This window comes from Accipiter gentilis, chromosome 1 (genome assembly GCF_929443795.1).
Source record: "Accipiter gentilis chromosome 1, bAccGen1.1, whole genome shotgun sequence".
Taxonomy (NCBI): Eukaryota; Metazoa; Chordata; class Aves; order Accipitriformes; family Accipitridae; genus Astur; species Astur gentilis.
In genome coordinates, this window is record NC_064880.1 from 19,323,778 (window position 1) to 19,340,582 (window position 16,805).

General features: G+C 37.1%; 1 protein-coding gene across 5 annotated transcripts in view; it reads left to right on the forward strand.

Annotated features, from left to right (window-relative positions):
• GULP1 (GULP PTB domain containing engulfment adaptor 1) overlaps positions 1 to 16,805 on the forward strand; it is a 163,645-nt gene that overhangs the window by 84,490 nt on the left and 62,350 nt on the right. For all 5 annotated transcript variants that reach the window (XM_049806270.1, XM_049806262.1, XM_049806240.1 and 2 more), the window contains one exon: positions 6,721 to 6,782. In XM_049806270.1, coding sequence (XP_049662227.1) covers positions 6,721 to 6,782 — 62 coding nt within the window. The remainder of the gene's footprint in view (positions 1 to 6,720; positions 6,783 to 16,805) is intronic.

Below are 16,805 nucleotides of genomic sequence, written 5' to 3' on the forward strand. Positions count from 1 at the left end.
CCTAAGGAGCTCCTTTCAAGAAAGTATGTGCACTGCTTAACCATAAAGCCCTAAATACTGACTTTAGAATGGGAACAGCATTGAAGGAATCTTAAGCTTTTTTGGTTTCTACCTTAATAGAATATATGCAGCCTCATTTACAGAATATTAAATGATTCACACGCACTTTGGCAAGCATATTTTGAGATCTACAAGTTAATAAATTCTTGAAGCTGTTACTAATGTACGATGTAGAGTTCTTGTCCAAGTGTACTATTACAAGTAACCTTCCCAAGCTACAACCTAAATGCTTAAGTTACATAGGTATGTTGCTAGTTAAATGGCTGAATATTTAATTAAAGACAAGTTGTATTATTCTGTGTGAAATAAATTTGGATGTGTACCAACCATACCTTGATAGGAATCACAATGACTGCTTCATTTTATAGGACTTTGTCATATAAAACTGTTGGAAAATGGCAAAGAACATTCAAAATAAGTCACTCAGGAAAATACTATTTTGTGAAATCAAATCCTTTAGGTACATAAAAGGGTGTATGTTAGGTACATAAGCAAGGGGAAGCTACAGAGATACATATTGTAGTTGTTCTGAATGGTTGCTGCCATTCCTTTCTACTCTTTCCTGTTTATTGGCATTTTTAAAAAAGTTCTAATTAAACTTTTCTATTACATTATTTTAATTGTCCTGAATTAGAAAATTAAAATTTTATTTTAACTGTAATGAGATGTACATTTCTGTTCCTTTTCCTTTGTTTTGCCCTACCAAAGTGACATACATAATGTCTGTACTTTAACAGTTTGAAATTCTTCAAAAACTTGCCTTTTTTGACAGTTTTTGACAAGCTTAATTGATACTTTTCCAAATTTATTTATAGTTTTACTGGAATAGTTGACTGAACTCTGACTCCAGAAGTGAAAGGTGGAGTTGGAGGTTTGATCTGCACATACTTTTTTTCCCCTTGTTTTTCCCTTTGATTTAGGAAGCTGAACTTGTTAAAAGTTCTTAACAACAACAAATTAGAACTGCAAAAGCAAAGGTTTGCTAATCGCTGGTTAGTTGCATTAATACGTTATTTTGATCCTATTTTCGTTTCTTGTCAAAACCTACATACTAGCATCTATATCTTAAAAATATATGCTATAAAATGTGTAGGTTATGCAGTTACTATTGGAGGAAATGCAAATACTAGACTTTTTTTTCATTTTGTAACTATGTGAACCCAGCATTCTATGATATCACTTTGCTATTTTAGTAATCAACTGTTTAAAACCATTCACAAGGTCCTAAATATTATGAGAGAAGCACACAGAAAGGCAAGGTGTTCTGCAAAGCTCTCTCTCTTCTAGGGAGATACAGGTCCGTTTTCTTGGCAAAGACAAAATATGCCTCCAAAGAACATTTTATGTTTGGAAGAAAAAAAAAAAGAAAAAGAAAGAAAAAAAGTAATTATTTTTTAATTATGTATATTGGTGGATATTTGCATATATTTGCTTAGGGCAGAACCTGACTCATAATTTCAATTGCTTAATCATAGTAACCTGGTAATAAGTTTAAGAAATTACTGTTATTAGACACACAGATCGTACTCAGTCATTCCTCTAGAAGGTGGTTGGACCAAAACTGTAGCTGAATTGTAGAAGAATATGGGTAGACTTATGTTTGTTAATAATGTTTAGCTATTGCATTTAGATGAAAAGTCTGGTAATTAGCATTAAGTCTCATGGCTCAGCGTATCAGTTCATTTGTTGCCTGCAGTAGTCAAGAAGACAGATTCTACCTTGTCTGACTAGCATAAGTGAGGTTTGTGAGAACACGCCTGTTTCTGCTGCAGTGCAGGGTCAAGGAAATGATTTAACAGGGTGACAATTCTTGTATGTCCCATTGTGAAGGTTTTGTTTATTTATTCAAAAAATAGATGATCTAGGAAAAATGAAAGACATAGGTACGTATATACACACACTGAAGCAAATAAGCTATTTTCCCTGAGGCATTAATACCTATATGTAGCACTGATCTTGTGGGGTGCTGTCTTCTTCAGGTGACTGTTATTAGGCTGCTTGTCATAAAAGATCTTTCTTTCCATAGCAAGTTTTGTAAAGTAGGAAGAAAAGACAGTTGCAAGATTTCTTCTCTTCTGTTAGCAAGGAAAACATCCAGTGATGTCAAAGAGATTTTGATTCAGTAAAGAATAAAGACTTTAGTTTTCACCTTCTAAAAATGACTGTATTTTCACTGTGGCACTAAAAAAAAAAGTTAAATCAGAGTCTTTCTCCATTCATCATATTAAATGGAATGGCCACTAGGTCTCATATGCTTTGATAAACACTTTGGAAACATAGTTAAGTAGAGCCACTTTTAGCATGCATGAATTAATGAGAGTGGGATTTAGGGAAGCGGTTAACTACACTTGCACAATGTTGAGCATTGTTTTGCCATTTAGAAAGTAGTTCATCAATGCCTCTCTACTAAATCCATTCTGTAATATCTGCGGGCAGTAATGTGTGGAGAAAATAATTTCAAAGGGAGAACAATTTCTTGGCACTGTTATTGCTTTCCTTTTTGGTAAAGGAATATAAATGGTCAGCTGTGCTGTTATCTAACCTAGTGTCATCCTCCACTAAGTGCAGCACAGTTGTTCTGGATACTTTATGAAGTCCCTGAGTCTATGGACTTCAGCGTGTGATTTGTCAGCACGTTCCTCTTCCCCAGCTCTCCCCGACACCGCTGAGGCCTCTGAAATGTCTCACACTGGTGCTCCTAGATTGTGTGATGACCAAGCATTTGATGTGAAATGCAGACTGTAAAAGAATCTTTCCTTTATAATGGAAAGGGGCTGGCATGATTCAAGGGGGGCTAGAAAAGAATGAAGTCACAATTCCAAGCAGTTAATCCTCTGACCATGAAAGTGCCCAACCCCCTGCCTCCACCCTTGCAATTCAGTCTGTCAAACCCTGGGGTCTTCCAAATGTTAATTTTATGCAGTTTTCCCAGTGCCCTTAGCAGACTAGTGCATGCTGGCGGGGAGCAAAACCTAAGAAGCTCTTACCCAAGTCCAGTTCTCTTAAAAACTAGATGGGATGCTGTGCTGGTGCTACAGGGGGTCTCTAAAAGGCTGTGCTGCACAGTTAGCACGCCATCCACATGAGGAAGAGTTCTATAAGGCTACAGGATTACTGACTCAGTTTAAGCGGGGCTGTGGTTTACCCTGTGCCCTTGAATTCTGAGCGGTGATCCTTTTCCCCACCTTTTCTCCCACACAGTGCCAGTATGTTTGGCAAAAGCGCCACATACTCAGGGTTTTACCTCCTAGAATCTCGCATACTTCATTTAAGCTAAACTCTACTTGGGTGTTAATGGACTTTGGATGGCTCAGACTCATAATTCTCAAAAAATGATTGGGCACTTCCTTAAACTTTAATGTAAATATTAAGGCAACCTAGATTAAGAGCTTCAGACAACATCTAAAATAACTGTAGTTTTCATGCGGTATGATAGCACAAGTGTCTTTTCACTTCCTACTACTGTTAGATGCATGCAGTTGTCAGTTTTGGTTTTATCTAGGCTTTTGGTACTTTCTTTAGGACTTACTGTTTTAATTATCTATAAAGTGTCTAGAGCTCTTGCTGCTATGTAGCTAATAAAATAGTAATATGAACTGTGATTTTCACTGTAGGATTTTGTATTTTCTTTGTTGCTTTAGAATGAATAATTAAGTATAAAGCTGTGAAAACCCGTTTAAAATTAATTTAAAAAGTGAGGGATAACGCAAACCACAAGCCACATCTACATCAAGCATTTAAATGAATACCTGTTTTATAGGTTTTCTTTTTTTCATATTTTTCTGGTTTATTGGATAAAAAATGTCTGATACTTGGTATTTCTCAACTGCTGTGAAATCAAACTAACTGTAAGCAGTATCTCAAGCAGCTGCTGTGAGTGGCATAAGTCAAAAATCAGAGCTTACAATTCAGAAGGGAATGCTGGTAACAAACTTCCCTGTAATAGCTTGCACGATTTTTTGCATACCTTTGCTATCGATGTGAATTTTACCTTGTATTGATTTTGTTTAGTGTTAACAGTTCTTTCAAAAGTGCCAGCGCTCTGTAATTATTACCTGCCTGTGGGAAATGGGCTTCCAATGTCAATGGAAAACTTTAATACCTATGTCACAGTGTCTGCAGATCTACATCTGGATGTTGGAAGTGCTGTTTGCTGACTCGTTTTAATGGCACAAGACTCATAGAATCCAGGCATCTCTTTGGTACCCTGCTAAGTTACTGATTTCCTTTTGAGCCGAGAGTGCCTGTTCATATTTCCTAATCTTCCCCCTAACTAGGGGTACCAACAGTTACAGAAACACTTTCCTAGCAGCGTTATTCCTTGCTGGAATCCCTATAGCATTACAGTTGGAGGCTGGTAGGCAAGTGGATGATTTCACAAAAACATTTAAAGTAAAGCTTTGTACCTAATAATAATATTGGAAAGATTACCAGCTGCTTAATTAAGACCAGCATTTCAAACCTGGCTCCCAAAATAATTCACTTTTTTTCAGATTTGAACTTGGCCTGCTTGAGGATGGGAAGAACGGAGGAGGAAACATTTGCAAGGAATAGTTAATTTTACTGGTACCTGTGTAGTCAATTGTCTGCCTGTAAAATTGCTGTAGAAGCTACAGCCCTATTGCTTGTTTGTGGTAGTACTGGACACTGAAATGAGTAGAAAACTGTTTGGTTTGGGTTTATTTGTTGTTATTTTTTAAGAGAGTCAATGTTTTCTTTTGGAGCGTTTTTATTAGATTTTCCGTTATGTCTTCATAAATAAGCCAGTGTCGTGCTGAAGCTAGTAAACAGTTGATGTGTAAGAAATGGGGAAATAAAACATTGACATTAACAATGTGAATGCATATTTCGGAGTTAAATTTGCACTGTGCAGGTCTTTACTCTGCTGCAGTAAGCATGATGGGACAGAGAGCAGTCTTGCCTTATGTGCCAGCTTCCTCTGTGTCTGGGACTTGCAGTCAAGCCCCACCACCAGTCTGCTTGCCTAGTCTTCAGCAGTGGACTGACTTGAAATAGAATGCTTGTGCTTATCTTTTGGGTTGTCAGGCTTTATTCTAACATTCCTAATTGACACTGATTGTTATTTTTTACTTGTGGGTGGCATCAGCTTTTGATACTGTACTCAAAATAGTGATCAGGTTTCAGGTCTTAAAACATTCTGGGAAAACGAGTGTGTTTCTCTGTTCTGGTATTCCAATCACAAGCCACAATTGAAAGGAAGAGCCACTTCAGTGCATAATTGTACTCTTGGGAGCTGCTGAATGGACAAATCATGCTTCCTTAATTAAAAAGTGATAATATCACTTTTCTCTAATGGAGCTGAACATTACTGTCATCTTGAATGAAATTTGCTTAAAGAAAAAAATTCCCTCCATCTTTGCAGTTTTCATCCTGTTACTGTGGTGAATATCCTGTTTAACTGTTTTCTTGCTTCTGTATATTCAGAAATATTTAGTTATTGGTTTAGTGTCAACAAATGTCACAGCTTTTGCTCATGCACAGTTTGAAGTGAACAGGGTTTTATTGTTGTTCTGTGTAACTAACAAAAAGCTTAGTAACTGCTATAACTGCAACTCCCATTAAAGGCGAAGAGAATTGTCTGTGAATATCCAAGCGTAGAATTTTGCTTTGAGCTATTATTCTGTTACTTAATGAAATAAAGTTCCAGATTTGTGACTTTAATTCATGCTAATTAAAAGAGGAGTAGTCTCATGTTAGAAACTACTACTAAATATTGAATGTGTGGAGTGTAAAATTCTACTTGGTGTAACTGAATCCCTCATGCGGTTGGTAATACAATTTAGTGTTTTGGAATATCTTACTTTTTTTCTTAAATGCTTTCCAACCAGAAAACTTTTAAAAACTGGTTTCTAAACTTCTAATAAAAAGATTTTTTTTCTAATGTTTGGAATTCCACCTTAAATTATGTAGAACACTAAATGGCCACTAAAAAGTAGGAGGGAAGATGTATTTCACAAATAATTAACTCATCATGTCACCATATGAAATGTACGGTGGGAAAAGACAGACAATAACGCAGTCTTGTGATGTGAAAATCATTAAAAGGAAAATATGCAAAATCATTTAGGATATGTAAGGAAAGATTAAAGATGATCTGAACTTCTGAATCAGTTACCACAATCCAACTTGCTTCTATTTTCTTGTAGAAGGATTAGGGCTTTTTTCTATCCGTTATCACTCTGATAATTTTTCCAAAATAATTTCCTTTGTCCCTTTAATCTCTTGATAATTCATCAAAGCAAGCACATAATTAATAAAAATAAAACCATCATTAGAAGCACAACATGAGGTCAGTGCTTTGAATAACAACAGCAGGATACAGAAAATATCCATCTGAGACAGAAAGAGCAAGCAACCTTAGACCAATAAATACATTTGGGGGGAGGAGTTTGAATTCTTACGGTAAATCAAGTTTGTTAAAATGGGAAGTGTGCCCAAGAGAAGTAACCGGTTCTTTCCTGTAAATGTTTCAGCAGTTTTGGGGTATACTGCATTTACCTCCAGCCCCAATAACTATTTCAGACAGATACTTACCTAAGTAAAAGGAGGGTTGTTGATGTTTTCCAGATAGATACTGTAATAGTTAAATTAACAATTGAATAACCTATTCAGTGCTGCTTTTGTTTTGCTTTTCTGTAGACAAAACATGGATGCACACTCCTGAAGCCTTATCAAAGCATTATATTCCCTATAATGCAAAGGTAAGAAAATACGAAGTTATTTTGTCCTCTAACCTTTAGAACACACCATGTTCTATATTGCTTTTTATTTGAAAACTAAAGAGACATGCATTAGCCAAATGAAGTAGTGAAGAAAAACTTAGTAAATGTCTGTTTTGCAGATGAAAAATTTCTGTTTCTTAAATAGTGGCAAATTGATTCTTGTTCTGAATTATTTGTTGGTTTTCTAGAAAGCAAACCAGTGTTCCTTTTCTACTTGATGCTCTGTTTCCTTTTAATGGATGCTAAATGGACGCAAATTTTGAGTGGACGCTAAATGGACGCAAAGGAATATAACATCAGGCTGCAAGCTTATAGTGCTATAAAAATTAAAATTAATAGCATAAACTTCTTTTGAACAACAGCAAAGTCAATGAATAACAATCCAGTCTGCTGGATCTATTGAAACGTCAAATACTCTGGAAATATGGTAGAAGAATAATGGAATTTTTGCACAGTAAAACCAGAAGTCTTACTCATGCTTTCTTATCCCAGTTAGATATGTAGAACATAGTTCTACAATAGTATTTCAGTTAGTCTAATGACATCTGTTTACAGGAAATGCATCATCTTAAAAATAACAGCTTAGAAAATGGTTTGCTAAAAGGAGGAGGGAATACACGATAATCGGCATAATTCAAGAGTAAACTGCGTAATTGGCTACTGCTTGCCTAAACTGGGAGGATAATTCAGTAAGATTCCATAGTTGTCTGTTCTGGATAAAGTTCTCCTATGATTAGTATTTTTTAATATGAAAATAAAAATTATTTCACAGGCCAGGACTCAGTTTCTTATGCTGGTATTCTCTGCTATTGTTTTTGCAATTTTCTTTTGCTTAGTATTGCCACAAAATGAGTAAGTGTTTGTAGTGGAAATTTCAGTCTCATTCTGCTAGTTGCCAGGTGAACATGTTTTTATTCTGTGTGCTTTCAGACTGAATTTTTGACCAAAGGATGTATTACCACTAGCCTTGCCAGACACCTTGGCTTTTATATTGCAGTTTTTGAGAGGGAGAAATAATTGTTGGGGTGACTGTGCCATCTGTTTTAAGAGTAAGCTGAAGCTATGAATTCTGTTAATGCCCTGAACAATGTCCATTTGTTTGTGGTCTTTACTTGAAGAGAAAAAAAGAAACCTCCTTCATCTTTCATGTCTCACTGTCTTTTTTTAAGAGCATTTCTCATGAATAAGTGTCAGTTCAGATACACAGAAAATTTTTTTAGAGTAAAGACGATGGTGATAAGATGGTAATAACTGTAGAAACATCAACAGTTTCTGGGGGAGAAGAAAGGAATAGGGGATTCCTATGCAAAGGAAGTCTGTTCTCAGTCTTATTAGAAAGTCTCTTGGTCCAAAAAAGTCTTTTCTCTTATTTAGGCTTATATACGCCCAAGTGTCTTGTCTAGGTCTGCTCCTGGTTAATGCGAGTTCTGACCTCATAGGGCCTCCTCGACCTCAGTGTTGCTGCCTCTAAGGTCTGTTAGAATAGTTGCAGGAAGCTGCAGTGTATCAGAATGCTTCCAGGAAGCTGCAATGTACTACAGTATGTATGTTTAAGAAAAAAAAATTACCCATTTTTTATTTGGATCACAGTAGAAAATTATTATTTAGAACTGTCATTTATTTGATTCATTATTCCAAAGCAAGTAAAAAATTGTTCCGGTCTGTAAATGGAGTCTAAAGGGTGTGGGATTTCCACATTGCTTTTTTTATTGAGATCTGGCATAAATTTGCATAGGTTTTATGAGGTTAGCTGGCATATGCAGACATAACAACATTATTAAATCTAGATGATGTTTCACCTCAAATCTCAAGTACCATTTTCATTAAATTTTGCAATATTTTTCTTTTTAAGAGGAAAGCATGTATCTATTAGTACCCCATTTAGGTTTTGTAATGTTTTGATTTTTAACTGAAATATCCCATTGATTTCATATCTTGGAACTATGTTGTGAAATAATGATTAAAAACTCAGAAAGCATTCATAAAACAAGTATTGAAAAAGACTCATTGATTTATTTTCTTTTTTCAAATGTTCATATTGTTCCACTTCCAATTCTGTAAGATTCTATTCATATAACTTTTATATTTGTTGGGAGGAAGAGGCAACACTTTATCTGATTTATTTCACAAGGTAATTATGTGAGTGAAGAATGACATATTCAGAAAATCAAATCAATTTGATGGAAAGCAATACCAGAGATGTTCTTTTTCCATGGGCAAGTGAGCTGTGTTCTGCTACATAGTTTTTTGAATGCAAATTACTGTGTATGAAACAGTGTTTTTTCTTCTTTGTAAGACACAAAAATTGTTTCTCTGACACTAATCTTCTGAGATGATCAGAAAAAGGAGAGCTTCCTAAGAACAAATGGAAAAGGTGGGATTTTGTTTGTTTACTTGATTCCCAAGACATCTTTAAGAATTAAAGAAAGCTTGTTGATAAAATGCAGTTCATGAGTTGACTGTTAGCTTACTAAAAACAAAAAAAAATCCTAGCAAAGTTAACTGGAAATTTGAAGAACCCTGCAATATGGACAACTGGCCTTTTTTCTACAAACTGGAGGGGACTTTTTGATAGAGAATTAGTAATGTCTTGTATCTCTTAGGACAACCTCAGGATAATTTATGGCAATAATCCTCTTTGCAAGAAAATATGAGCAGAGTTGTTACTTCTGGAAGTAAAATCCAGGAGCCAGTAGTCTCATAAGGATGCTCTTAAATGTAAAAGCATCTTGATTTTTCTCTCTCCTTTCCAGCATACCCAGTCCTCACGGTACTTGCTATTTTGAAATTTGCTGGGGTTTAGTGTGGTTTGGTGTATGGTATAAGTTGATTGAGGTCTGGGGTTTGGGTTTTTTGTGGGTTTTGCTGTTGTTTTGGGTTTTTTTGTTGTTGTTATTGTTACTACTGTTGTTTTGGGGTTGTTTTTTGGGTTTTGTTTTTTTAAATCTTACTGATGTTCCCAGTCTTGGTCTTGCAGAAGGCACTGATAATAAGACTCCACACATTTCAGTGTGCTCTGTAGATGAAATCTGGGCCTACTGAAGTCAGAATTTTGCCATCAGTTCGTGATCCTATATTTTTCTTGAATATATCGCACCAAATGAAAGCATATTGGCAACATGGACAGTGGGATTGAGTGCACCCTCAGGAAGTTTGCCAATGACACCAAGCTGAGTGGTGCAGTTGACACGCTGGAGGGAAGGGATGTCATCCAGAGGGGCCTGGACAGGCTTGAGAGGTGGGCCCACGCCCATGAAGCCTCATGAAGTTCAACAAGGCCAAGTGCAAGGTCCTGCACGTGAGTCAGGGCAATCCGAAGAACAAATAGAGGCTGGGCAATGAGTGGATTGAGAGCAGCCCTGAGGAGAGGACTTGGGGCTTGTTGGTTGATGAGAAGCTTAACATGACCCAGCAATGTGACGACCATATCGTGGGCTGCATCAAAAGAAGTGTGACCAGCAAGTTGAGGGAGGTGATTCTCCACCTCTACTCTGCTCTTGTGAGACCCTACCTGGAGTACTGCATCCAGCTGTGGCGTCCCCAGTACGAGAGAGACACGGACTGTTGGAGCAAGTCCAGAGGAGGGCCGTGAAGATGACCAGAGGGCTGGAGCACCTCTCCTGTGAAGACAGGCTGAGAGAGTTGGGGTTGTTTAGCCTGGAGAAGAGAAGGCTCCAGGGAGACCTTATAGCAGCCTGCCAGTACTTAAAGGGGGCCTGCAGGAGAGATGGGAAAGGACTCTTATCAGGGAGGGTAGCGATAAGACAAGGGGTAATGGTTTTAAACTGAAAGAGCGTAGATTTAGGTTAGATATTGGGAAGAAATTCTTCACTGTGAAGGTGGTGAGGCACTGGACCAGGTTGCCCAGAGAGGCTGTGGATGCCCCCTCCCTGGCAGTGTTCAAGGCCAGGTTGGATGGGGCTTTGAGCAACCTGCTCTAGTGGAAGGTGTCCCTGCCCATGGCAGGGGGGTTGGAACTAGATGATCTTTATAATCCCTTCCAACCCAAACCATTCTATGATTCTATGATATTGGTTATGCAATTTTTTTTCAAAAAAGATAATTTTAAATCTTGGTAGTATATTATCAAATATGGAGATACAGGACTCATTTAGATGTAGTAGCATGGCAGTTTTCATGTTTACGAGGATATTAAATGCTAAGGCAAACTGAAATTTCTCTTCTGTGTCATCTTCTTTCTATAATGTTCCATAACGAAGAACAGATGTTTCTGTTATTTTCCATACTGTAGGGAAAAAAAGTTCTCTTTTGCCCTTAAGTTAATTCTCTTGATTTTAGGCCAGTTTCCTTTCTCCAAAAGAAAACTGATCAAAGTCTGACTGTATAATGGAATTTGACTGCAACCTTAACAATGGACTGATTATTGTCATCACGTAACTGATACCCTGATGGCTGTCTTTCTGCTAATAAAAAGTTGCCACTGCCCAAACCAGCAATGTTTAATATGTCTAATATGTTGTAGTAAATTATATATATTCCCTTTTATAGTCACCTGGCTATTTTTTGGCTTATATCTAATTTTCACATGCACGTCTTTCAATTTCCAGATTAGAGGTTCTGCTTTGCAAGCCTGGTGTTTATGTTGGCTACTAGTATACTATGGAGTCAGTAGCTTTGACCTTAGACGAGGCTGAAGAGCTGCTGTTTTACATAATAACATGATGGCATGTTAAACCCTTGGGAGTTTATTTTGCCAAGAGATGTGATGGCTTCCTAGTGCTGAGACAGCTACTGTCCTAATGTTTACTTTAGACTTATTTTAAAACTTTCTATATTGTCATATACATATCTGTGATTCTTGATGAAGTTTAATTTTGAAACTTTGAAGATAAATGAGCAAAGCTTTCCCAAAAAACACTGTTAAACATCCCTTACTTTGTATTATTGTGGGGTTTTGATGACAATTAATTGTGAATTGTTGTGCAGTTTCATGGATGATCTTTCATCTCAATTATTCAATATATATCTTGGACCTGTATTGAAACTGTAGGCAAGGGGGCGGGGGGGCATTAGTAATAAATACCCTGCAAAAAGACCTCGCTTGGCAGTACCTAGTAGTATTAATCTTCACTGCAGTACAATAAGCAGAGTTTAGTTAGGTTTCCAACTTTATGTAATTTCTTATTCCCTCATCAAAGTTTTTTATCACTGAGGAATGGCAGATCATGCTTTTCTGGAGCAGGCATTTTGGAAAAGAATTTTAGGTCAAAAATACTGTGATGCTTCTAATTGATATAACTACCATAGCAGGGTTTTAGGTGCAATTATGTCTTTTGAATATCTGCATATCGCTATCATTAGTGTATTGCTATCATTATCAAAGCCATGTTTTCATGTCATAAACTTCTCTTCTACTACAAGTTCTTGTTGCTATAGCTATATTAGCAATTTCTCTTTTTCTATCCAGTCAGCATACTACAGAATGATCATGATTTTGTATCAATAAAAATAATTAATGAAAGAATATCAAAGGGAAAATTATGTATAGATTTGCCAAGTAAACAGAGATACAAGGCACGGTATTGAAAAGTATACTTAAATTTATGTGGTGAAGTTAGATATAGCAAGATATTCCAAACAGAGCATGAAAATGTTGAAAATTAGAAACTAATGAAATAGAAGAGGGCATTACAAGAACTAATTCATTTTCCTACAATTAATTTATTAGAATTAGAATTAATAACTTAATTCCGATTAACTTTTATTAGTATTGAAATGTCTTGGATGTAATCATAATTAATTTAGGGTTTAAACACAAGAAAAATGAGTATTGTAAAAAGATCCAAATGAAATATGAAAGCAGAAAATTATAATTTCACAAGGAAATGCGTATCTGAACTTCTTAGTTATTTCTGATACATTACAGTCATTAAACTTCAGGCTCATTATACCAAAGATGAATAAACATGTAAATAAGACCTAAAATATTTAGAGTTTGCAAGGGCTACCATCAACAGACTTCCCTGCTTCAGGGAAATGGACCTACCTATTCCATCTTGCTTACAGGATTACATACTTAAAATGGGAGAAGGGTAGGAGAGGATAGCATTATATCCACAAATACCCTACACAATAAATGACTGTGATGCAGAAGGATTGTATCTAAACTTTGAACAGCAGCAAACATCATCTCATGTAAGTAGCTGAAGGAGGGGAGCTGCATTTCAACTGTTCAGCATGAAGTAGTTTCAGTTGTTGTCATTTGTCTCTGAAAACTGGTGAGTATTTCAGCTTCCTTAAAATCTGAACATTTGTTACTTCCTTAGAAAGCTCTGTGGGGTACTGAGTGCTTTTGAAAAGCTGTCAGTCTGTCTCACCTGAGGTTGCAGAGCCAGTTTGTAAAGGGGCAAGGATAACTCTGCACCTCCTGAGTCTTGGTCCAGCCTTTTGAGCACAATCCCACCCCTCACTTTCTGTCAATAGTGTATCACTGGACAGTAATGGAAGTTGAATAGTATTTGCAGACAATTTTATATCTCATCTGCATATGAATGCACACAAGTTCAAAGACTGTATGAATGCATGTTGCACATGCCTGAGTAGCCCACAATGGCCCCTACATGTCAGCACATCAAGATCATTTTGCAAGAATTAGTAGGCATGTGGCTTATGGTATCTGTGTGCATCTGCACCTAGAGTTTTGTCTTTCATGTCCGTTTACTATTGCTTATCTGAAAGCTTTCAAAAATGTGACTTGTTTATAATTGAAGTACTTGTATCTTTTATGACTGAACACTGGCTGAGAAATTTAGAAGAATTTGCGGAATAGCAACAGCATGGTTTTGATGTGTGTGTGGTCTCTTTCCAGGTGTCTATAGCCCTCTGTCAATTATGTGTAAAATACCCAGCTGCATAACTTCAGGCTCTACAGATCACTCTTATTCTGCAGAAGGGGACCTGCTTCAAGAAAGTAATCAGGTTTTCGTTCTTGAGGTCCATTTGTGTGTAGCTTGCACAGAGAGTTTTAGGTCTGACTGAAGCGCTCACTGTCACATAAATGCAAAGAAGTGTATCACTTTGGGGCATATACATGAGACAGAATGCTTAGAACCAAAGAATTAAAATTTGGCAAGGTGGTGAACACTTGGAGAGTGGAGGGGTAGGGATGAGAAGTGGTTTATATGCAGTTGCTACAGGTAAACATACTGCTAATTCTGCAGTGTAGTAGGTGAGTACATATATGTACTGAAAGCAGAGACAGGATTCATAAAGGTACTTCATGTAATGCCTAACTTTTAGTTTACAAATATTACAGCTAATTTTAGGCAAATATGAACTACAGTGAGTGTAAGGGTGGACACCCTGTTTGGTTTTGCCCACCCAGCACAATTGCAGTGTACTATTGCAAAGTCCTCCCCAGGTGTGTGGGAAGACTGTGCAATAGTGTGGTTGCTACCACAGAAAACAGCCTGGTTGCTGCACCCACTCTACAGCTGTACTTGGCATGGCATCATCATTTGACTACTCAGCACTAATAAAAACCAAAAAGGGTTTCAAAAATTTATGTTTCAAACTGAAATAACATAAGGCAATTTAATATAATGTATAATGTTTCATCTCTTTTCCTCTTTCAGGAAAATCAATCAATAGAGTACATGTGTTTTAGTGAAATATTTTTGGTAGATTCTAGTAAAAAAACCCACAAAAACAAAGACAAAAAAACCCAAAAAAACCACCACCACCAGTTAATTTAATTGTGGGAGTGAGATGAAAAATATTGGTCATGTTTCTCAATACATTATAAACTGCAGCTGAAAGCCCAAACAGTAGCTTTTGATCTATTCTCCAGAGCTCTCATCTTCTCTCAGGTTCTGCTTCTGATCCTCTGGTCTCTTCATAAGCTCCATTTTGGTTGAAATGTGTAAGTACTGGATGACATACTTCAGTTACAAGTGTGAAACAAATTTGCAATGCAAATAAGAGATGGAAGCTATGATTTCATGGCAAGAAGAAAAAATAGATCACACCAATTAATGGCAGTGTGTGCAGCATAGGGCCTGAGAAGTATTTAAAAGTCCCTTTCTCAGTAATGTCTTAAGCAATATATTAAAACTGTGTGATGAAGCAGGATTGGGACAGAACCACTAGTCGGCATTGAAGCTGGTCTGTAACTACCACAGCCCTGGAGTGCTCCCTGTTGTGAGCAAATTTAAAGTTTCCTCTGTATCCAAGCAGTTTGTTTCTCTTGCATAGATTGCCTTCACTTCTACTCTTTTTAGCAACCTGGCTGCTTAATTACAGTCTTTTTCCTCATCTCTGACTTTGAGTAGTATTAAGCTTCAGTTCTCTCATCAGGGAAAAATTATTTTTAAACAGCTAACATCTTTAGACACATTTTTTGGTAGAAAGTTCTAGAATCAGTTATTTGGCACTGTATATATAATATCTAACAACTGTAATCTGGATTGAAAATACAAAATTGCAAGAGATTTAGCTCATTGTCGGACTTTGAAATACCCTGAATTTTAGAAAGATGGAATGCCTTATGATTCCTTGAATATTCGAGTTGTCCTTTGGCTACATTGCGCTTGTATTAGGATTTGCTTTGGGAATTGAATGTAAGAATCTAGAACAATTTAGGTTGAAAGGGACGCCTGGAGATGATCCAGTTGATTTCCATCTGAAAATGGGGCTGACTTCAAAATCTGGTGAGACACAACAGAGCCTCATACAATCGAGCTTTAAGTACCAGCAAGGGTAGATATTCGCAGCCTCTGGGCAGCCCCTTCCCGTACTTAATCCCTGTCGTTGTGATTATTTTTTTTTCCTCATTTCTAGTTGTAATTTCTTTTGCTGCAGCTTGTGACTCAGCCTTACACGCGTGTGCACACACATACACCAGCGTCGTCATCTTCCGGCTGGACAAATGCAGCTCCCTTAGCCATACACTGTGGTCCATTTTCTAACCATCTCGTTGCCTGTTGCATCCCTCACCAGTTCTGACTCCAGCTAAGATTTGGCTTTCTTAAGTTCGTCCCTGCATGCCTGGCAAATGTTTCTGTATACCTCCTAAGTAGCCTGTCCCCATGTCCACTGTTCATAGGCTCCCTTTTGTATCTGAGTAGTACCAGGCACTGTGCAGTCCAGCTGATTGCTCAATCAGCTGTTAAGATATGCAGGAATCCTTTGGGGAGTTACGCAGTTCAGCCAACTGCTGCACGGCCCATGGCTTTAAGAGGAAAGTTGATGTTGTCTTACTAAGAGGCTTCTATTACCGTAGCAGTTGGTCTAGCCGTCTTTGACATTCAAGTTAGGTTTAGTTTAAGCTTCAAAGTGTGAATGCCATTTAAGGGAAACAATAAAACTACAAGGGCCTAATTTATTCTGCAGGGCCTGAAGGGTTAGCCTTGTTGGTGTGCCCATACAGGAAAATGCTGTATGTTTCTGCTTACTACAGAGCTGGTGTCTTGGTTGTAGAGGGCTGTGACTAGTGTTTGGATCTGGGATTCTAAAGTTTCTGGAACACAGGTTGTTGCTAGACTTTTCAGTTTCTTTAGATATGGGCAGGAATCAGGCCTAGATGACATTTTAAGCCTTATGTTTTGTTTTACTTAAAGAATGCGATATTATTGCTCTATTTCATCTTGTAATCAAAGGTGCAAAAGGGCTGGAATGTGAAACTTCTGGAATTCATATGACTTCTGGATTATGAGACATAGTTTATGTATGTGTATTGTAAGATTTGATTTCCTAAGTATGTGCATTGTTTTGGTTAAATTTGAAAATCTGCAGCAGGGGCTTCTGTAGTATTGATTTATTTGGCATGGTCTGTAGTTAGGAAGACTTATGTTGGTTGCATGATTAACAGAGTACACTGGTTTAACAACATGGTACCTGAGATGCATCTGTGCCAGGTACATTCTTTAGATTATTTTGGTGGTATAAATTATGATTCTTTCCAGTAGTCTTGGTGTAGAAGAGCTATTTTTTGGAATGTGGGACAGCCATAAGTTGGCTTGTTAGTCAAACAAGTTCTGAAAG